Source organism: Phodopus roborovskii, unplaced genomic scaffold (genome assembly GCF_943737965.1).
Source record: "Phodopus roborovskii unplaced genomic scaffold, PHOROB, whole genome shotgun sequence".
NCBI classification, from domain to species: domain Eukaryota; kingdom Metazoa; phylum Chordata; class Mammalia; order Rodentia; family Cricetidae; genus Phodopus; species Phodopus roborovskii.
Window position 1 is genome coordinate 24,042,386 of NW_026125397.1, and position 23,278 is coordinate 24,065,663.

The window sequence follows — 23,278 nt, forward strand, 5'->3', positions numbered from 1 at the left end:
GTGTCTTGTTAGGTTGACTTTGTTGTTCAGCTTTTTGTCTTTGGTTTTATGGCACATCAATAGTTGATGTATGATGAGCAGTTAGTTCTGTTTGTTTGTTTTCTTCTACTGATTCGAACCTGCCTGCTTTTCCTTGTTTTTATTTCAAACTAGTAAGAACTCATTGGGCCCTGTTATAAACTTGTATGTATCACCCTCTTTACACACACACAAGCACACATGTGCGTACGTGTACACTTCACAGCAGGCCATGCCATTTATTCAGATGTAACAAGTGGCTGCTGGGAGTACCCGTCTGATGCTGGCAATTTTCCACAACACTCTACAGCCCCTCTCCCAGCCTGACCCTCCCCTTTGTAGACCAAGCAGTCCAACTTAGAGGTCATCACCAGTGCATCTACCCACGGTGGGGTGCCAGTGTTGACAGCCTACCTTCCTGAGGCCAACGAGAGGCCATGGCCCCTGGAGCTCAAGACTGTTGCTCAGAAAAGATATCGGTGGACCCTGGTAGCAGCACGGTGCATGGCCATCAACATGACTGCAGGTCATGGCACAGGCCACGAACATCCACATGTCACCAGGTGATGGCCTGGTCCTCCAATGTCAACTCGGATCCCAGCCACATCAGTACCACTGACCCTCACAGCATCATGTGGCATAGTAGTCCTTTGAGGAGGTCTCCCTGGAAAGCGGACAGTTCCCCATCTATCCATCTCAAATATGTCTCTGTCTATCTAGAAATCCAAACTAACATACTTTCTATTATATGTGATTATATACAATCTGTATTTAATTATGCATTGTATTTTAAAAGATCTGTATAAACAAAATACCTAAACAAGAGGAGAAATTTACATATCACAAAATTGACCTTAAATTTGTATCAATAAATGAAAATCCATTCAAAGTATTTATTTCTATACCATAATCCCCTTTTTGCCTTTAAAAAGATTGGTTGTAATAATTAGCCATTTATAACCAAGCCCATTTAAATGAAAACATTTATAGACAATATTTAGAAATTTGGGCATCGTTCTTTCTAAACTGCTTCCTGTTGGTAGGGGGCACTGTCTTGGGGATCATAAGAAGTTACAGAAATCCTGGCTGTGGTAGTCTATAAGGCTGCCTTGTCCCAGCTGTTTTGAATGTTGGATCACCTGGGACACTGCTTCAGGAGGTCTTGCTTGATCAAACCATGTTAGTCTGGAAGGAATCCACAGCTTTTCATTTTCTGTGGAAACAAAAATAAAATCTCTTTTCCAAAGTAACATATTCTTATACTTAAATTTTGAAGTCAAGTCATTTTTAAAATATATAAATATCAGCAGCATTGACAATCGAGTGTATTTTAGCAGTTGTTCCTTCCTTACCAATTGAGCAATTCAAAGACAACACAGTATTCAGAGTCTCTGTGTGTTTTCCATCTTCACGTGGCTCTTTTATTACTCTACTTATTTTACCTCTATTTGTTCATTTTTTGAGACAGGGCTTCTCTGTGTAGCTTTGGCTGCTCTTGAACTCACTCTGTACATCAGGCTGGCCTTGAAATCACATTGATCTGCCTCCCGGGTGCTGGAATTAAAGACGTGTGACACCACACCCTGCTACTCTCTCAGTGCACAAGCATGAGGACCAGTCAGGTCCGCAGAACCCATGCACATGCCATGCACATGCCTCATGAGTGTGGCAGCCCTGAAGACAGAGACAAGGAATTCCCCAGAGCAAGCTGGCTAGGGAGACTCGCCGCATCGATGAGCTGTGAGCTTGACTAGGAGACCCTGCCTGTCTCAATGAATAAAGAATCATAAGATGATTCCTAACATCACCTCTGGCCTCCACACACATGTGCATACACACAGACACACACACACACACACACACCTATACTCATGCATGCATACTACATGTGCACACATTAAAATGGAGAAAGAAAAATACAGGAAACTTTAAAAAATAAATAAATACCCTCACCCAAACCTATTTGCATTTTATGGACTCTGGAAGCTAAGAAAAGTTGGGGGAACACATGTTTCCATCTGGGCACCTAAGTGGCCTCTACACAAAGCTTTAGTCTTCCAGCAAGTGTGATAGTAACACAGAGGGGCACGTATCAGTAGCATGGCTCATCTCAAGTAATATTGTCCATGAGCCCAGGAGTGGAATTTTCCTTTACTCGACTTTATTTATATGGACTTTATTTGACTTTATTTATATGGACTTTATTTTATTTATATTTCCTTTATTTGACCTTATTTATATGACTTTATTTATATGGACAGAAGAGTCCATAGAAGAGGTGGATGAAAGCCACCCTGAGGTGCTTCTCATGATGGAGGACACTCTGAGGCACGCCAAGGAGCTGAACTTTGAGCAACCATATGAAAAACATGCTGAGCTTCTAGACGAAGTCATCAAAGAGGTAAGGTTTGCCAAACTTGTCCTGGTGTGTGTCTAAATTGTTCTAACTTTTTCTTTGACTGTAGTCTTCAACTTCATGCACTGTTTTTGTTTGCACTGTTTCTTATATTTCTTGATTTTTTTTTGAGAATTTTATACATGACTACAATGAAATATGATTGTAACTGTCCCCTGGCTCTCCCTTAAGCACACCCTCTCCTAACTTCATGACTTTAAAAAAAAAAAATAACGAACTCCAGTTACAGCTGCCCACGTGTGCATGGGTGTGGGCCACTGACTGGAACACAGGAAGCCTGCCAGCAGCTGTCTCCTCAGTATAGAAGGATTCTCCTTCTTCCAGACTGTCCACTACCAACGGCTCCGATACCATCATATGTGAAGTACCCCACAGTGCTGGGTAACATATCAATTATCAGCAAAATTAAGTGATGTAATTTCAGAGTTCAGAAATTAATTCATCAAAGTTAATATAACTTATTGCCTTTGGTTCAGCCCAGTCAGTAGAAAGATGAAGTCCCCAAAGCCAGCACCACATTTAGGTCCCATCCAAGGGCTAAGTAGTCAGAGACGGAGTTCAGTTTCCCTGTGTGGCTACCTGTCTTCATCCAACCACCCTAGCATGTGTTGACAGGCGAGGATAGGGACACATGTAATTTTGCACCCAAAGAGGAAAGCCAGCCTCAAATGGCATGCCCGTGCTAATGGCAAATCAGAGCCTTTCTCTTGTTTATTAAGAACGAGGTATCATAGAGGTAGAGTTTACGTAGCAATCTTAGACAAACATTCAGAGAAAGCGTGCAAGATAAATAAATGAGACAGTTTCGGATTCTCGGTGAGCTTTTCTATTTCCCTATGATTGAATTTTAAATTATTATGTGAGAAACTCTGGGTACGGGGACTTATATCTGTAATGCCGGCATTCACAAGGCTGAGGCAGGATGATTATGAATAATTTAGGGCCAGCCTAATTTACATAGGCAGGTCAGCTGGGGACCTCTCTCTCTCTCACACACACACACACACACACACACACAAATATGAGAATGAAAAGCTTATCTATCACATGAGAATATCAGTCTAACTCACTGGGTGCCCCCCTTGATCACTGGCTTACCAGACCCCTTTGGGTCCCTCAGTATTTCTGAGCTCAAACACACCTTTTTTTTTTTTCATCTATTTATTTTACCTCCAGGCTGCAGACAGCCCTCCCATCCTCCCCTCCAAGTACCCTTCCTCCATTACCGCCTACACACCCCGATTCCATCTCTACCCAGGAAAGGCCAGGTCTCCTATGAGTATCAATAAAACTCGGCATATCGAGCTGCAGTAAGATTAAGCACCTCCCTATGTAATAAGGCTGGGCAAGGCGACCCAGTATAAAAACTAGGGTCCCAAAGTCCATTAGAAGAGTTGGAGATGGCTCCTGTTGCTGCTGTTAGGAGTCCCATAAGAGGATCAAGATTCACAACTGTAACACATATGCGGAGTGCCTGGGTCAGTCCCATGCAGGCTCCCTGACTATGGGCTCAGTCTCTGTGAGCCCCTGTGAACCCAGGTGGGTTGACTGTGTGAGCCTTCCCATGGTGCCCTCCACCCAACTGGCTCCTACAATCTTTCCTCTCCCTCCTCTGTAGAATTTCCCAACTCTACTTAATGTCAAACACACCTTCTAACCAATCTTTAGGTTGTCTGAGCAATGGTTTTTCCTTCAGAAGTGCCTGCTATTTCTGTATACTAGGGAAAGGGGAGTGGATCAAACATGGCCTTGCCTTTAAGGGTCTTCTACACTGAGCTGTCCCGGAAGCCACTCACTGAGTCTTTGTGTGGCAAATAGATATGGATGAGGCCCAGGAATCCATCTTGGCCTCATCAGTGAGACAAAACACCCAGAGAAGCAAAACGAGAATACAAATCTCCAGGAGTATGAATCCAACATTTGGGAGACTCCTGTGTGTGCACAGTGTCAGGGTTAACGGCCGAACGGTAGGCCACAGCTGTGGAAGCAGAGGGCTCTTATCATGTCCACTCCCATCATGTTGTTAGGTAGGAAAACCGTTTTCATAAGCAGCTAGAGATCTGTGATATTGTAAAGAGTATACTCTGCTGCTGTTTGGACCAGAGTCTCTATGTAGCCCTGACTGTCCTAGAACTTACTATGTAGTCCAGGCTGGCTTCAACTCAGAGGTCCTTCTGCCTCTGCCTCTACCTCCTGAGTGCTAAGATTAAAGGCGTGTGCCACCAGGCCTGGCAAGGGTATATTCCTTGGGGAAGCCATTTGCCCATTTTTTATTGGGTTGTCTTTTGTGGGGAGGGGTTTCTATACAGGGTTTCTCTGTGTAACAGCCCAAGCTGTCCTGGAACTCGCTCTGTAGACCAGGCTGACCTCGATCTCACAGAGATCCACCTGCCTCTGCCTCCTGAGTGCTAGGATTAAAGATGTGTGACACCACCATCCAGCTGGGTTGTCTTTTTAAATTTATATTATTCGAGGGCTGGAGAGCTGGTAAAGAAGAGCACTGGTTGCTCTTCCAGAGGACCCATGTAATATAAATTTAAAGCTCATTATTGTTGAACTCCAACTCCAGAAGATTGCTCCGTCTCCTGGCCCCTATGGACACTTGCATACAGCCATACAGAAACACACATACAAAATAGTTAAAAATAGAAGATCTTTAAGAAATATAAGTTCAAATTTCAATAAAGAATAATGAGATAAAATGTTTCTCCTGAAAAATTGACCAAGTTTTTTTTAAGCAGTCACTGCTCGTGGAGCGTTGGTGATAGTTGCTTTCTGGTTGTGCCAGTGTGCTTGCTGATGTCAATCTGACACACAAACTAGACTTGTCTGAGAGGAGGGAGCCTCAGCTGAGAAACATTGCCTTCATTAGTGGTTGATGGGGAGGGTCCAGCCGGTTCCAGTGGGGCCATCCCTGGCTGGTGGTCCTGGGTTCTGTAAGAAAGCAGGCCATGGGGAGTAAGTCAGTAAGCAGCATCCTCCGTGGCCTCTGTGTGAGCTCCTGTCCTGTGTGAGTCCCCACCCTGTGTGAGCTCCTGTCCTGAACAGCAACTGAAGTGTGAGCCAAACAAACCCTTTCTTACCCAGAATGCTTTTTGGTGGAGCTGCTTTGTTGCAGCAATGAAAACTCTGACTAAGAATGCCAGAAAAGGTGAAAGTTGGAACACATGTCTTTGGAAGCAATGTGGCATCTTCTGGAAATATCCTTAAACAAATATATAATCCCTGGATAACTGCTTCTGTGTAAGGTTGTTCCTCACAATGTTATTAAAATAACGTAATGCACAAAGAAGTCCATCGCTGTTATGATAAGTGACTTAAACACTAACCACATGCATTCAGTGCTCAGACTAATAAATAGCGGAAGTGCACCGTTATGTAACAAAGACTTTGCTTCCTGTTTTTAAACTAGTAAGACTTGATTACTTCAAAATTAAACCTGTCTTAAAATTAAGTCATTCTTACTTGATTCTCAGAGTCAGGGCCTTGTAGATGCTTGCTACAATTCTACAAGAAAAAATATCATAAATCTGTGATGTTTCAACTCATGGTGGTGACATCAGTGTGTGTCTTCACAGATAACAGAAGATAACAAGAACAGGTTTCCTGGTGCCCCGAAACAAGGAGGATGGATTGTGGACAATTGCCCTGTCATACGAGAACTGTGGATGGCCTTCATTGAAAAGGGGGTTGTGCCTGATTTGGTTATCTCTTTAACAGATGCAGAAAACAATGGTTAGTAAATATTTGTTATTTAAATTGAGAACAAATTGTTTGTTGCTGACATTTATTTCAGTTAAAATAGAGAATGGGGAGTCTCCTTAGATATAATTACCACCCCTCCTACTCTCCCAGCTGTGCCTGTAGGATGTGGTGATGCCTGAGTGAGACTTCCACCCACTGGGAAGGTGACCTGGGGTATCATGCTGGGACACTGAGCCTTCTAGCAGTCCTCAAAGGTTGTTCTTTGGAGCTGAGAACTGAGCATCGCCTCTCAGTCGGCAGCTATAACTAGTAAATCAACACTGTATAAAATCCTCAATCAACACTGTATAAAATCCTCAGGCTAAATGTAAACAGCTGGCACTTGACATTTTACGAAAATGTATTTGAGAGATGGTGGGGTCAAGGTTTGTGCAGTTCACCCTGACAACCTGAGTTCAATGCTTGTGACCCATAAGGCAGGAGAGAACCAAATCTCCACAATTTGTCCTCTGATAGCCATCCATGCATGTGAGTGTATGCGCACACACACACGCACACATAGACACACGCACACACACATACACACATGCACATACACACATGCACATACACACGCACACACACACACAAATGTGAGAAAAAACATTTTAAAATATTGAAATGAGAATTTCCGGCGGGGTGGGGGGGGATCAATGTTTTTCTCATGTTTTCATTATTTATGACATAGTAACATATGTCTTTCAAAAAAGACTTAAGACATTCTACTAAAATTTTAAAGACTCGGGGCTTTGTTTGGATAAGCACTTAAAGGGAAATGTGTGTGTGTGTGCACAGCCAGAGATTGTTTGTAATTAATTTCTAAAACAGGCCACACTGTGCAATTTCAAAATAAATTTCTTCTCTTTATCTACATTTCAGGAAAATGCTTTTTAAATAGAATGTATTTAAAGAATAAGACTGAAATTGATGCTAAGATTTTAGAAAGATTGCTATATGAACTTCGAATCAAAAAAAAGGAAGAGGAGGAAATACGGTAATGTTGTGGGGACTTAAAAACGGGCTGTGCACTGACCATGCCTGTGTGTTCAGCGGTTTTATTTTAGTTACATGCGTGTGTGTCAATTATGTGTGGGTGCCCACTGAGGCCAAAAGAGGGTGCTGGACCCCCTGGAGCAGAAGTTTCAGGTAGCCATGAGCCACCCAACATGGGCGCTGGTAGCCAAACTCAGGTCCTCTGCAAAAGCAGCAAGCACTCGTGACCACCGGGCCATGTCTCCAAACCCCAGTTGTCAAAACTTTTTTTTTCAATTATAAATTTCAAATTATGTACACATGTGGGGGAGATGTGTGTACATGCAAACGCAGATAGCTTCAGAGCTTAAAAGAGGCATTTGTCACAGGCGTTTGTAAGCTGCGTGTTGGTGCTTGGAATAAAACTCAGGACCTCTGTAAGAGAAGCAAGCATTTTTAACCCCTGATCCGTCTCTCCAGGATACAATTCTGACTAGAAAGAAACATTATGGTCTCTACTCAGTGGAGAAAAAAAAAAAAAAAACTAATGCAAACATTATAAATTGAACTCTCACAGTGCTACCATCCTGAAATGATTAGTGTCTATAATTTGACTACTTTTCTAGCCTTCTGCTTCTCGTATTTACTGCTACAGAGTTAAAATTATATTGCACATATAGTTTTACACCCTACCTCTTTTCACGCTATACGGCGACTCTCACCCATTGAGTCTGAGGGACACACTACAGATCCCTCCTCTCCTCTCAACTCACCTCAGGGCCTTTCGCTCTCTAACGGACTTCCTAACTGACAGCCGAAGTTTAAAATATAGCATTCCGTCACCTTCTTACCCAAACTGCTGCGGACAGGACTGTACCCTGTGCATAAGATGCTTAGCAATGACCCCTCTGCCGCCTGCCACTCTGAGAATTTAACCGCATAGTCCTGGGACGGCGGATATTTTTGAAACTGAATTTGGACCTTTTCCTTTCAGCAAAGCCAAAGAAGAGGAGATGAGGCTGGAAGAAGAAAAGCAGAGGATTATGGAAACCATGGCTAAGAAAGCAAAAGGTGGGTCCAGATCAGATGGAGGCTCTAGCAGCCGGCCAGGGGGTCTGATCACTCCAGATGGAGGCTCTAGCAGCCGGCCAGGGGGTCCCATCACCTCCCGCCTGCTGTGTGCAAGCTCATTAGCAGCCAGCACAGCCCCTCGCTAGCCCAGAGCCCAGGTGTATGCCTGCGCCCTGGCTGGAAGTGCCCCTACCTTCCCCAACGTACGCTCTTGGCTCTTTTACTCTTTACTCTTGGGGGCCATCAGCCAATTAAATGCACACACACACACACACACACACACACACACACACACACACGGGGGGGGGGGCGGGGAGGAGAGAAGGACGGAGGGAGGGGGAGAGGGAGAGAGGAGAGAAAGAGAGGAAAGAGGCAGAGAGAGGGAGAGAGGCTTATTCTTCTGAATGCCTGGCCTGAGCTTGGCTTGTTTCTAGCCAGCTTGTCTTAAATTATCCCATCCATCTTTTGCCTCTGGCTTTTACCTTTCTCTGTTTTGGTATATCTTTTCTTCTTACTCTGTGGCTGACTGGGTGGCTGACCCCTTTCTTTCTTGCTCCTTGATCTCTTTTCTTTCTTTTTCTCCTTCACCCACACCCATCCTCTCTCCTGCCTGGCTATTGACCATTTCAGCTCCTTATTAGACCAGTCAGGTGTTTTAGACAGGTAAAGGAACACAGCTTCACAGAGTTAAATAAATGCAAGGTAAACTGATGCAACACATCTTTGCATCATTGAACAAATGTTCCACAGCATAAACAAATGTAACACAGCTTCAAGTAATATTTCACAACAAACATGTTCCACTTTTTCCATAATGAATTTTATTCTCACTGGGATAATGGGTTCACAGGGCAAAGATTCCTAATGTTCCTAACGTGAGGCCCACCATTGCACCCTCGAAGAAGGGTATGCCACAGAACATGTCACTGTCAAGGGTTATGTGTGACTGCTGTAATTGCTTCGATTTGAAGAATCATGAAAAAGCTGGGGACATAGCCAAACTATAGCCATGCCTATCATCTTCATACTTAAACCATCACTTGTATGAAAGAACTTTCTCTTTTAAGGCTGAGGGTCTCAAACTAGAGCCTATGGATTAACTCCAGGTCTTTGAACTGCAACTGTATGTTTAATAACCGTCAGCATCTCCTTTGGCTACTAACACAGGAAACAAGGCCACCGTGGTGTTAGGTCCCTTGCCTTGGCCTTCATATATGTAGACATTTGTGTGTTGCGCCATAGTTTGTATGTATGTTTCCTGCCATTGTAATTGTAGTAGTTATGAAGCTGGGTGCTACTTATTCTTTAACACATTTTCTACAGCCCCAAAATAGGTTTATGTTCTAACACGCGTTTTTCAGCATAGCTGGTTGCTTGTGTATTTTATTTTGTGACAGTGTTATTCTAAAAAGAGGGGCATAAGCTTTGTGGGACCGTGGTAATTCACATCAGGAGATATGACGCACACAGCGGTAATGCACATCAGGAGATGTGACGCACACAGTGGTAACGCACATCAGGAGATATGACGCACACAGTGGTAATGCACATCAGGAGATATGATGCACACAGCGGTAATGCACATCAGGAGATATGACGCACACAGCGGTAACGCACATCAGGAGATGTGACGCACACAGCGGTAATGCATCTGTCCCCACCATTAAACCAAGTGCAGGGCAAGCACCTCTGACGTCTTATACCCCTTGCTATGTTTAACCCTGCCCAACAATCATTTGTTGGCTTTAACTGAATGATAATTTGTTCCTTGCAATTCTCTGTAGATGTTGAAGAGCCTGATAATGAAGCTGATGAGGAGGTTGATGCTGAAGATTTTGAAGCCCATGAAGAGCCAGAGGTACCCGAGATGCAGGAGTACACCCGAGGGTCTCTGTTGCCTGAGGGGTCTGAAGCATCTGAGTTCCCAGAAGCAGAGCATGAACCGGAAGCAGGTTAGCTCCACTTCCTAAATCTTAAGAACTTTAATAAAAGTTTCAGCTGAAGGTACTGGAGCTGAAGAGATGGTTCAGCAGTTTGGAGCATTTGCTGCTCGGCCAGAGGACCTGGGTTCAGTTCCCAGCACCCACACAGCAGCTCACAACTGTCCGTAATTCCAAATCCAGGGATTTCAACATCCACTGCTGGCGTCCAGTTCATTTACATATATGTAGACAAAACACTAACATGCATAAAAAATTTAAATAAATCTTTTAAAAGAAAAAAAAGTTCAAGATGAAGGCAGTGTTTGTAGACTTACCACCCAAAGGACCCCACATACCCACCCACACACACACACACACACACACATCTCCTGGGTTTGATGCCTGGTTCTGTCTACTGATGTGTTTCCTGGCTCCTTCTCCATCGCCCATGGTTATCTTGTGCAGTGATTTTAGTGAAGGAAGGGATGCATTTCCCCAGCCCACATACCACATGTGAATGTTAGGTCTTACTGCAATGGAAGTGCTAAGCATTGGCTTGGTAAACAGAGAACCTCTGGAGTCCAAAGGTTAAATAGCCATCTCAGAAACCTCCAAGTTTATCCTCTCCCTGCCTTGGTCCTCTTCTATTGGTCAGGGTTTATAGTGTTTTTACTAATTGAGCCATTTACAATTAGACACATCGCCAACAAAACTCCTAGGCCTGTCCCTTTCTACATCCTGCTCTAATAAAGTCTAAGTACTAGAGACCCTGCTGAATGGGTGCTAAAGTGTTAACTCAGAAGATAGCATTATGATATAATTGTGTATATATTTATATGTGTAATATGCATCCACATGTATATATAATCTATGCAAAGTGTGTATCTTAGAATTGGGCGCAGACGTGGGGGCTATGGCGTGAGAAGATGTGTAAGTAGTCTGCATGTCTGGAGCCATCTGGACTGGATGTGTGTGTGTGAAGGGTGTCTGTCTGTGAAATAGATGCTTTACAGCCTGTCCCCGATGGTGAAGTAGCTGTGACTCTCTTCTGCTCCTCCATCCCCACCCCTCAACTGCTGTCCTCCTGTATCCTCGGGGATGTTTTAGGGAGACGTTAAAAGGACTCCTCCCAGGCATTAGATCTGATACCGCAATAATGGGGGTGTAAAAACATTTAACAGTTACCAACCAGAATGGCATGTCCCATGTGTCAAGTATTATTCCAGTCGATGTCCTGTGGGAAGGGTGCATGTGGCACATGCGCATGGAGGGGTATACCAGTGCCTGTGCGTGCTCGTGGGAAGGGGAGGGCTCCGGCGTCTCCCTCGTCTACTCCCCCCCCATCGCCTCAAGTCAGCATCTGTTGTGAGGCCAGCTCACCATTTTGGCTAGATCGGCCGCCTCATGAGCTCGTGGGACCTGCCTGCCTCAGCCCATACATTCATGCCCAGGTTTGTACATGAGTGCTAGGGACTCGAACCCAGCTCCTCGGGCTCCCAGACCAACCATTCTTTCCCACTCAGGCTGCCATTCCAGACCTTCAGCATCCTTTTGTGTATTTTAAATGTTTATTTTCTGACTTGTACTCTATTTTAGGCCATCCCTAAAAATATAAATCTGTGTTTTTCAAATAGGCATATCATCTTTAATTGAAAGTATGTTTTAAAGTCGTCTTTGTGGCAAAGCTTTCATAGGAATAACATTTTAAAATTCAGGCACTAACTTAGATTTCTTCCTTAAGTCACTGAACCTCCTGAGGACCCTACAGTTGAAGCAGAAATCCAAAAGGAATCCAAAGAGATCCTGGAGTCTGAAGAAGTAACTGAAACAGGTTAGACCAGAAAATAGAAAAGAAGTTCCCATTCATAAAAACAGAAGTTCCCGTTCATTCACAAAAGTGTTTCTCTAGCGGATCAAACCTTCCTTTGGGTCACAGTCTCTGCTTACTCGTCCTCTGCCGTGTGCCAGTTGCCTTAGGGTGTCTATTGCTATGAAGAGAAGCCGTGGCCAGCACAAACCTTACAATGGGAAACATTTAATTGGGGCTGGGGTTCGGTTTCAGAAGTTTGGCCCTTGTCGTGAGGGTGGGACATGACAGGGTGCCGAGAGACCTCCATCGCCATCTGCAGGCAGCAGATGGTGAACTGCCTCTCACCCTGAGCACCGCTCGAGAAGAGGAGACCTCCAAGCCCACCCCCACAGTGGCGCACTTCCTCCCCTCAGGTTCCATCTACTCCAACAAAGCCACGCCACGTGCTGGCCCCCAAAGTCTTGTAGCCATGTCATAAAGCAATACTGCGTTTAGTCCAACCTCAAAAGTCCCCATAGTCCACAACAGCCTCAAACTTATTTTAAAGTCTCACGTTCAAGGTCTCTTCTGAGATTCATACACTCTCTTAACTGTAATCCCTGCAAAATAAAAGTCAAAAAAGCAGATCACATGCTTCCAGCATATAATGGCACAGGATATACATTACTGCTACAAAACGTAGGGAAGGGATCATAGTGAGGGAGCACTGGACCAGAGCAAGACTGAAAAGCAGCTGCACAAGCTCCAAAGTCTGCATCTCCACGTCTGATGTTGAAACCCCCGTCAGATCTCCAACTCTTTTCAGCTCTGCTGAGTGCCCACAGCCCACAGCCGTTTCCCTCGGGCAGGCTCCACTCCCTGTCAGCAGCTCTCCCTGACAGGTACCCACAGCTCTGGCACCTCTAACATCCTGGGGTCTCCAAGGCAATCCAGGCTTCACCTTCACAGCTTCACACAATGGCCTCTCTGGGCCTCCATGCAGGGACACCCGGACACAGGCCTGGCCTCAGTGGCTTTCCTAAGTGGAAGAGAAAGATTCCACAACCCCTTCCTTACATCCTTGACCGAAGCCAGAACCACGTGGCCCAAGCCGCCAAGTTCTGCTGCTTGCTGGGGCTGAAACATGGTCCCCTTTTCAATCATATGTTCGGCAGCTTCCTGTTTTCCATGGTTTCCTTTGCTGCCCAAGCTTGGCTGTCCTGGAACGCACTGTCTAGAGCAGGCTGGTCGCAAACTCAGAGATCTGGCTGCCTCTGCCTCCAAAGTGCTGGGATCAAAGGTGTGCGCCCACACCCAGCTCTGAGCTTTTCTTGGTTCCCTTCTCACAGGTGAAAGCTTAGCTCTGCGGGCTCTTGCCCTGAGGTTGCCCAGGCCTTTCTCCCATTTCTCAGTCTGTTGTCTCCTTGAACACTTCCTGGTGCTCCTTTCTCCTCAAATTTGACATTTTGTATTTTTCCTTGTTCAGTTTGTTCATTGTTCATTATAAATCTTCATTAGAGTGGAAGACTAATCACTAATTCCTCTGTCAATGGAATTAATCCAAACCTCTTCACTTTAGCTTCAGGCAGATTATTTTGACAAAGACAAAATTGTCACAAGAACAATCTCTAGGCCACATATTAATATTCTTCTCCTCTGCACCTCGTGAGCCAGGCCCCTACAGTTCCAATCACACTCCACTGCCTTCCGGGCTCCTGCTAGTGTGGCCCATGAAGCCCTGCTTAAAGCATCATTTCCACTGCTTTCTTAACCCAAACTCCCAAAGTCCACATTCCTCCCAACAAACGCGTGGTCAGGCCCGCCACAGCAATGCCCCAGGTGCTGGTACCAACTTCTGACTTAGTGAGGCTTTCTAGCTGTGAAGAGACACCATGACCACGGCAACTCTTATAAAGAAAGCATTTAATTAAGGTGCTGGCTTACAGTTTCAGAGGTTTAGTCCATTAGCATCATGGCAGCAGGCAGGCAGACATGGGGGAGGGGGAGGAGCTGAGAGCTCTACATCTGGATCCACAGGCAGCAGGAAGAGATCTGTCTATCACACTGAGCAGAGCTTGAGCAATAGAGACCTCAAAGCCAAATCCCACAGTGACACACTTCCCCTTACAAGGCCACACCTACTCCAACAAAGCCACACCTCCTACCAATGCCGCTCCCTATGGGGACTGTTTTTCTTTCAAACTGCCACACCAGTCAATATGAATTATAATTATTTATGTCAACCCATTAACAGCATAGCTATTCAGTTCATAGCGCTTTTTCGTCTTATTTTACAATTTACATTAACAGTTAAGGTTTCCATATGAAACCCACTTATCATTCACATGCTTTCAACTCTCTAATAGCTAATTATGAATGAAAGCATGTGAATGATAAGCTCCTGTGTGGTCTGACTAGAGATGGGCTTTTCAAGGCCCCCTTTCTCCCTCTGAACTTGCATTTGACAGTTGTTCTGCCGGAGTTCCCAGACGATGCTTACCCCAATGTTTCTGAGATGGAGCCTCTGAAAGAAGAGCTGAATAATTACCTTCTCATGTGGAAACATCTGGAGCAGATGATCACTGACAATCTGATTCAAATATTAACACTGGATATTTCCAACAAAACACCGAAGGAATTGCTTCAAAAAGTCATTGAGACGATGCAAAGTAAGGCGAAACTTGTGGCTTTCTTGTTAAATTGGACACTAGCAGTAAGAGCATTTTAGACCTTGAAAGTCTGCTCTGATGGCTTCTCAAGTAAAACACCGAGGACATCTAAAGGTGATCTGTAAGGCATTCTAAAACTACCGTAAATAACGCAGGCACTGGCCAAGCAGAGCTGACCCGGGTGGTGCTGAGGGCTCACAGAGAGGGTTTGTACACACACGGGAATTGAGAGATCCATGGTAACTGTTAATTTCTCTAACGTTTGACTATGACAAACGGCTGATAACTTTTTGTTCTAAAACCTCTTTTCCCTTTTAAAAACAACAGAACCTTTTCAGTACGCTGCGTGGGAACTAAACGCCGAAGATTATGACGAAGAGGCGGAAGACTTTCAGGCAGAGATGGAAGTGGATGAGGAACAGGAGGAAGAGGAGGAGGAAGAGGAGGAGGTATGGCCGTTTTCACCCATGCCGGGCAAGTGCCCAACCACTGAGCTGGATCCCCACCCCATCCTCAACTTTATAAATGAAAAATTTCCCCTTTACCAGAGCTACTTAATGAAAGCATAAAAAAGAAAACCGTTTTACTGTTTTCTTCTTTTTTAAAAAAAAAAATGAGTATTAAGACTATAAATATTTTATAAAGTTAACAAAAGCAGGTATGAGAAAGATGCCTTTGGAGTGTCTGGAAGGCTGTCCACGTGATAATGATCCACAATGCTCAACAGGACCAAGCCATATTCAGACACCAATCTACATCATTGGTGCCAGAATGACAATAACCATTGTTGTCATTAATAATCCCCAGATTAGGTACATGTCAACAGTAAAGCAGGAAATTGTTCTTTCAATAAAAGTTTCTAGAAATGAAAATATAATTTACTAAGTTAAATATGTTAAACAAACTTGCACTTGTAGTTAATTGATTTGTATGTAACACAAATATTAAAAACCCAGGAGACAGACACTGGGGTTCAAGCTGAAGATGAGTAAAGCAAAACAGTCAGCCAGTAGCTCTTACCTCTACCTCAGACTGAAACAAAACGGTGATCCTGGCTCCACAAACCCCCCAGAGTGCAATGCAAACACCAAGCCTCCTCAGACTGCAATCCTCAGAGTTCCACCTAGCCCTGTCTCCACCTCCCTACCGCTGGGGTTAAAGGCATAGGATCCCACGTGCTGAGATCATCTTTGTGTGAGCTGTTTCTCTTTTAGGCTGGATCGATATCATGTAGCTCAGGGTGGCCTTGAACTTCCGGAGATCTGTCTGCCTCTGTCTCCCGAGTCCTGGCGTTAAAGCTGTGTGTCACCTCCACCTGCCTTTTAGGCTAGCTAGCATGGCTGCTGGGATTAAAGGGGTGTGTCACCACTGCCCGGCTCTACGGCTGTGGCTAGCTTTGCATTTTGATATCCAGGGATTTATTAAATAATAAACATTATATCACCACACTTATTATTGCCTAATTTAAACCCAAAGATATAAGTATATGGGTGTAGCACCACATGATTTAAAGAGGATTCTGTCAACACTTTCCAGTACTTTGTCACCAAGGAACCGATGTAAGCATTGCTCAAGGATGTGGGGTTTGCCCTGCTCCTAGTCAGCCTGTCTTCATCTACCATTCCCTGTAGTGTTTTCTGTGCAGCCTCTGGTCTGCAATGAGTAGCCCTGCCTTGTGTCTCTGCAGGCAGTCCTGGTTGAAAACTTGTATTTTTATGTCTGAGCTTCTTTAACTCTCCAGTGTAAAATCTCACCAGTCACAGCAAGTTGGGAGCAAGGGCCAGGCTTCAGAGATGGGAAATAATTAGACCTAAAAAAAAAAAGTGCTTTTGCTCCAATTACCTTAATAGCAAGAGCCAAAAACGTGAAACTACTTCCTGGCAACTCAGCTGTGTCCTAGAACAAACTCAAATGTATTGATGGTATTACAACATAAACTTTGGTATCCACTCAAGGAAAGCCAGATCTGCTAAGAACGTATGATTTATGATGAAAAGAAAAAAAAAATCACCAACTCAAACTACTCTAGAGGTGAAAAATACATCAGCATTGGCTGAAAAGGACGTTGAGATGGCTGTTCTTGCTGCTATAAATTCAAAACAGGAAGTAGAGATCAAAGAGGGCATGATGGACAGTGTGGGCGGGGCGGGGCGGCTTGGAACGCAGAAAACATGAAGCGAGATGTGCCTGGCGGGAACAATGGTAGCCTAGAAACTGCACAAAGGGAGGTAAAGAAACGGAAACTATCTGAGACACTGCAGGAGCCTCGAGCAGCCCGCTGGACACACACTCGGAACCTACAAAAGTATGTGTGGGGGGAGAGAGCGACAATATTTGAAGAAACAACAGCTATACTTTCTCAGTATTTGGAGCGGCTTACAAGCTCTCAGATCCAAGAAGGTCAGAGAATCCCATGAAGGAAACAACACCGAGCTTGTCATATTCAGGTTGCTTGGCTGCGAAGAAGCAAAGAATTTCTTAAAAGAGGCAGCAGCATGTGTCTAGTAACACTTTTTTGTTGTCGCTGTTTGGTTTTTGGTTTTTTGAGACAGGGTTCCTCGGTGTAGCTTTACAGACCAGGCTGGCCTCAAACTCACAGAGATCCACCTCGTTTTAGGAGACAAGGTCTTTTATAACAGGCTAAGCTTGCTGTGACCTAGTGAGCCATGTGTCCCCACACACCAGCACTAGCATATAAGGGTTAGGGTGTGCCATTGTGCCTGACTCTTTATGCGGGTGCTTGGGAATTAAACTAAAGTCCCCATGCTTGCAGGCCAAGCAAGCCTCTATCAAGTGAAGTCTCACTATTTGTCTTAAGTGATGCATCTCTTGACTTAAGTTTTGTCAGATGAAATCACATCCAAGGCAAGGACATAAATGAAGAGAGGTGAGAGACAGTCTTATACAGAGCAGTCCAGATATGGGTGACACTTGCTGCAGTCCCTCAACGAACACTTGAAATTTTTAAATGCGTGTATTCCTTAAGTATATGTTTTAATTTAATGCATTTCCCCTAAATGCCAGGGAGTTATAGTAGTTACTTTTCTACTACAGATGAAACACTATAGCCAAGGCAGCGTAGCCTATAGAAGGGAGGGTTTGGGGGTGAGGGGGTGGTCAATGGGTCCAGAGGGTTAAGAGTCCATCACTATCACAATGGGGGCTCAGTGGCAGGCAGGCATGGCCCTGGAGTGATCCACAAATGGGAAGCAAAGATAATTAACTTGAAATTCCAAGTCCTACCCTGAGTGAGATACTTCTTCCAGCAAGGTCACATATCCTAATTCTCCCCCAAACAGCTTAAGTACCCAGTAACCAAATACCCAAGGCTTATAAGGAACCACCATGGGAAATAAGTAAGAAATCAATAATGAAAGTATAAACTAAATATATGGGCACCAGAGCAATGACTCAGCCGTTCAGAGCGCTTGCTCTTGCAAAGGACCTGGGTTTGGTTCCAATCATCCACGCAGTGCCTTACATCCCTCCAACCACAATTCCAGGGGATACGTCGCCTTCTTTGTATCTCTGCATTTGTATAGAGGACACATGCAGGCAAAACACATGAAATAAAAAAATACAAAAATAAACTAAATGTGAATAGTCATCCTTTCTATGGGATAGCCAGTGTCCTTATAGTTTTGAATATTTCTGAATTTCAAGTAAATGAATCCTTCACTGTGTTTATATGAAACGGTTGGCTTGTATCTGAAGTCCAAATTCACCTGAGGAACCTGGGTTAGCATTAAACTAAAGATAATGAGAATAAGCACAATAAAATTAGCCTAAATGCAATGAGAAAACAAAATAAAAAGCAACAAATGAAAACCAAAAGTTGGCTCCCTGGCAAGAGCAGAAAGGGGATGAACTCCTGTCAGACTGAATCAGGTAAATAGCGGAGACAATGAATAGCATTTTAAACAAAAAGAGTTTCCAGATCCTTGAAGGACTCTTTTTAAATCATAGGCACTTCACTCTAACAGGCTTGAGCATCTAAAAAGGATTTTCCCAAGTTTTGTTTTTTTTTTTTTTTTTTTTTTTTTTTTTTTTTTTTTTACTAAAATTGACTTAGGGAGAAAGAGGGATGATGGGAGATGTCATTCTGTAAATATGTTTCTCTTATTGGTTAATGAGTAAAGCACTGTTGGCCAATAGGAAAGCAAGATAGGTGGGACTAGGAGACAAGGAGGATTCTGGAAGGAGTAGGGAGGAGTTCCAAGATGGAGGACGGAGAGAGAAGAATGCTGGACTCTCTCTCCGGTAAGATGAGACCACGCGGAAATACTTAGATTAATAAAAATGGGTTAATATTGAAGACAGAGCTAGCCAATAATAAATGCTAGTAACAGGCTAACAGCTTTGTATCTAATACAGAGTCTCAGTGTGTTAATTGGGGCTGGCTCGGCGGTGGGACCAGACCGGTGGGGAAAAACATACTCATACAGAGGGAAAACTTTACTTTGAAAGTTAAAAATCTTAAATAAGTAACAGAAGTGGTTTATAGACCATTTTTAATACGTATCCACCAATAAGACATTTCTTATATTATCCAAACTCTTCCACGTCATAGACAAGAATCAGTAATTCTCTGTTTTGTTTTGCTTTGTTTTGTTTTGTTTTGTTTTGTTTTAAACAAGGTTTTGTGTAGCTCTGGCTAGCCTGAAACTCACTATGTAGATCAGGCTAGTTTCGAACTCACAGAGCTCTACCTGAGAGTCTTGGTATTAACGGTCAGCACCACCACACCCAACCCGATTAGTCTCAGTTCTGCTGCAGTACAGAACAGAAAAGTGTTGTGATTTCTTCTTTTGTAAGCATAAGCATGCTGCAGAATAACTTACAAATTATTCCATTTCTAGTTTCAAAACCGATAAATTCGAGCTTAAATCTATGTCTGCCTCTTATGTATGCAGCGTTTGAGGGAGTGCTCATGGGAACTGTGGAAGGGAAATGAAACATATGATAGTGAGTGTTTAATGACTTCCTGTTGCTTTAACTGATTTCCAAAAAGTCCTTTAGACATTTTATCACAGTATAATAGTTCATTTGTACTTAATTAAACATTTTCAAGTTTTTCCTTTCAATAAAACAAAGCAGATCACCTACTTCATTATCCTGTAGAGAATGTGAGCCTGACTCAGGTTCCGTTCTTTGAGAATTGATTCCTACCAGATCCCACTTCACTTCTCTGTGTCTAGAGGATGGAGCACACCTTATTTCTCAGTGCTACCTTATTTTTTATGAAAACGAAAAATGTAGCAACTAAACATAGAGGACCAGGAGCAGCTTGCTTTTAATCCATTAAGTAACAGCGTGCGGATGGCTTTGTGGGCTGTTTTAAAGTTGGTGTTCTTGTAGACCACTTATTCCTCAAGGTGAATTGCTTCTAAATTTCTCTTTGACCCTGCATCGGATGGCTTTGGTAACCTCTGAACTGAACAATACTCCTAGGGAGAAGAAAAGCTGAAAGAAAAAAGGAGACACCTGGGAGACACAAAGCACTTCTGCCCGGTGGTTCTCAAAGAAAACTTCATCCTGCAGCCGGGCAGCATGGACGAGGCCGTGAAATACCGAGAAAAGATATACTACTTTTCGACTGCGGAGGCCAAGGAAAAGTTCCTGGAGCATCCCGAGGAGTACGTGTCCCAGAACGAACCGCTGAAGGTGAGAACAATATTCCTGTGTCAAGGCTGCTCCCAAGGTCTCGCGGGAGTCTCCAATCTCGTTAAAACCAGCATTAACAACAAAGCATCGTGATGACGTCTAGGTTTGGAAAGAAACAGCTTTTTGCAATATGACATAAAAATAATGACCTGTTTTGACTTTTACAATAACGTCTATGTCGAACCAGCACGTAGCTTGTGTCTTTTTACCTGCTATTTAGTCACAAAAGGGGTTAGAGAGATGGCTCAGGAGTTAAGGACGCTTGTTGCTCTCTGGGAAACCCCAGGCAGCTCACAACCATATGTGACGTTTACAATCAATGTGTAACATGTGTACGTGTAATATCTTATAATCTGCTTTTTTACTTACAGAAAATGTGTGTATTCCCACACGGAGTGCCTAATGCTCAACCATTTTGACATCTAATCCACCGACAGACATTTTTCATAAAATTATTTTCCATTGTAGATATTAAATGATAATTAATAGGTAACTTAGAAATATAAAATTCTTGATTCTCTTGAGTTATTTTTACTATAATTCTCTGTAATGGGGTAACTAGATCAAAGTGTAATATACTATACCATTAGTATTTAAAATTTTTTCTATTTGCTTATTTTCACGTGTGTGTGTGTGTGTGTGTGTGTGTCTGTGCCCCTTTAATCCTAGCACTCAAGATGCAAAGGACAGGGGGGAATCTATGTAAGTTTGAGACCAACTTGATCTCCAGGACAAAAAAAGCCAACCCCTGTCTCAAAAAAGAAAAAGAAAAGAAAAGGAAAAGGGGGAAGGAGGAAAGAAGGGAAGGAGGGAGGAAAGACAAGAAAAGGCGATGTGGCCTGAGGGGTAGGTGCTTGTGTGCAGCCTTAGCTCCATTCCTGGACGCCATGTGCTGGCAGGAGAGAAACAGCTCCTGGAGTTGTCTCCTGGTCTCCACACGGTAGCTCACAACTCTACCTCTAATTCTACGGGACCCATTGCCCTCTTCTGACCTCCTTGGACACCCGGGCACACACAAACACATGGCACACGCAGGCAAACACATAAGATAAAAATTAAAAATCACTTTTTAAAAAAGGCATCCTCGCCTTTTCTTCTTTTTTTGGTGGTGGAGGGGAGGTCCCCATAAGCAGCTCTGGCCTCAAACTTGTGGGTGCTGGTATCACAGGCGTGACCGCCACATTGCTGAGGCTTTTCCTTCCCTCGGCCCCACCCTCTCTGTGGCAGGCTCCTCCAATCAGGATATGTCTTCTGGGCCCCCGCGGCTCTGGCAAAACTTTATGCGGAAGAAAGCTGGCGGAAAACTTCGGCATTTTTCATATTCAATTTGATGAATTTCTCCAAGAAAAAATGCTGCTCAAGGCTGAAAGGAAATTCGGACCTGAGTTTGAGGACGATTCCGAGGAGGAGCAAGCAACGAAGCAAGAACTTGAAGAGCTTGCAGTTCAGGCGAACGTGAAGGTTGAAGAAGAAAACACAAAGAAGCAGGTAACCTGGGGTGTTTGTAGCAGGTGGGTTCGGGGCACAGCCCCGGCTGCAGCAACCACAGCAGGTTGGACGCAGTCACCATCCCAGGATGCCAGCCAGAGGGACAAGGCCCACTGGGAAGAGAAAGGAGATTCAGTGTGCACAGATAGGGGGTCCGGTGGCCCCGAATTCGCCTTTGGGGTTCTGATCCACGTGGTTTAAACAGTCCTGGTCAATGTGTAGTCTTCTGATGGCTGCCTGCTCTGTTTCTGCAAGATGGTTCAGGGTCCTTGTTTGAGAGGAGATGCTAGGGTGCAGCTTCATCCAGTGTGGTGGATTCTGTTCCTGGAATCCAAGGTGACTACAGATTTAGGACAATGACCTCCAGGAACCTCAGGGGAGTCCAGAACAGGCAACTGTAAAAAGCTGAAAATAAGATGCCGCTGTGAAGGGGAATGAAATGGGTTACAAAGATCACATTTCTAGGTAGATCCTCCCTGAGGGAGGGGCATGCCCCCCCCCTCCCGTGTAGAGGTGAGTGGCACAAAATGACCTCCGGGGCACCAGACTCGGTCCTTCTCATTAACCTGTAAGCCCAAGTGAGAAGTCCACTCCTTCTCTTGAAAAGTGGCATCTATGTGCCTTGTATGCAATCACAGTAACTTCAAACTACAGAGACCCGAGGAGGAGCCACCATAAAAGTCTCCCTCTCCGGGTGATATAGAAAGGCACTTCTCACCTAGCGTGGGAAATGCTGTTTTATGTGGCAGTGATACACAGGAGTCAGGAAACTGAATCCCGCACTGAGTGCTTGTGTTTGGGACATTTCGTCTGGCGAATCTGAGCTACACTCTAATAAGATTTCCCGCTATTGGACTTTTTTTCCCTGGTCAGATAGTTTGTTTTTTGTTTGTTTGTTTGTTTGTTTGTTTTTTAAGTGCTCTGTAGCCGGTGGAGATTTTTAAATACTGATGTTCAGTGAAGCCTAATGGAAAATTTTATATATGTCTCTTAAATGCTTTCTATCTATCTGGGGTAGTGAAAACTAAGTTCTGGATTCTAATTTATTTTTTAAAAAATTCTGGTATAAGGAGGATATTTCGCTCTTAAATGTGACCTGCAAATGGCTTCAGACACAGTTACATAGCAAAATCCCTGAGCAGACAGACACGTAGTATCCCAATAGTAACAGGCACTCCCTCAGACAGAGTTTAAAAGTTTTGCACCTGTATTGTGTAGACAGAGAGAAAATGGTATTCAATGAACTTAATGTGTACTGGCCCAGGTTTTCATACATCGGTCTAGATTTTTTTTTTAATATAATAAAGTATTTCCTGCTTCTCTGCTATGGTCAGTTGACGCTGACTGCGTTGTTTTTGTAGTCCCGAATTGTTTGCATCTCAGGAGGCGCATGAAGGGGGTTTATTTTAGATAATAATAAAATGACAATCCTGCTTCCTGGCAAGCGTGATTTATCACATCTTACTCATTTTCAGAATCATTGGTGGTGAAAGTACTCAACAGAAATAGCTCCATTCCGGAACCC

General features: G+C 43.9%; 1 protein-coding gene across 1 annotated transcript in view; it reads left to right on the forward strand.

Moving 5' to 3' along the window:
• The window catches only part of Ak9 (adenylate kinase 9), a 77,175-nt gene that overhangs the window by 26,119 nt on the left and 27,778 nt on the right, over nt 1-23,278 (forward strand). Inside the window, exons 15-24 of the mRNA XM_051175566.1 lie at nt 2,271-2,419; nt 6,013-6,169; nt 7,058-7,172; nt 8,145-8,221; nt 10,006-10,173; nt 11,885-11,974; nt 14,401-14,601; nt 14,929-15,050; nt 20,053-20,265; nt 21,493-21,753. Coding sequence (XP_051031523.1) covers nt 2,271-2,419; nt 6,013-6,169; nt 7,058-7,172; nt 8,145-8,221; nt 10,006-10,173; nt 11,885-11,974; nt 14,401-14,601; nt 14,929-15,050; nt 20,053-20,265; nt 21,493-21,753 — 1,553 coding nt within the window. The remainder of the gene's footprint in view (nt 1-2,270; nt 2,420-6,012; nt 6,170-7,057; nt 7,173-8,144; nt 8,222-10,005; nt 10,174-11,884; nt 11,975-14,400; nt 14,602-14,928; nt 15,051-20,052; nt 20,266-21,492; nt 21,754-23,278) is intronic.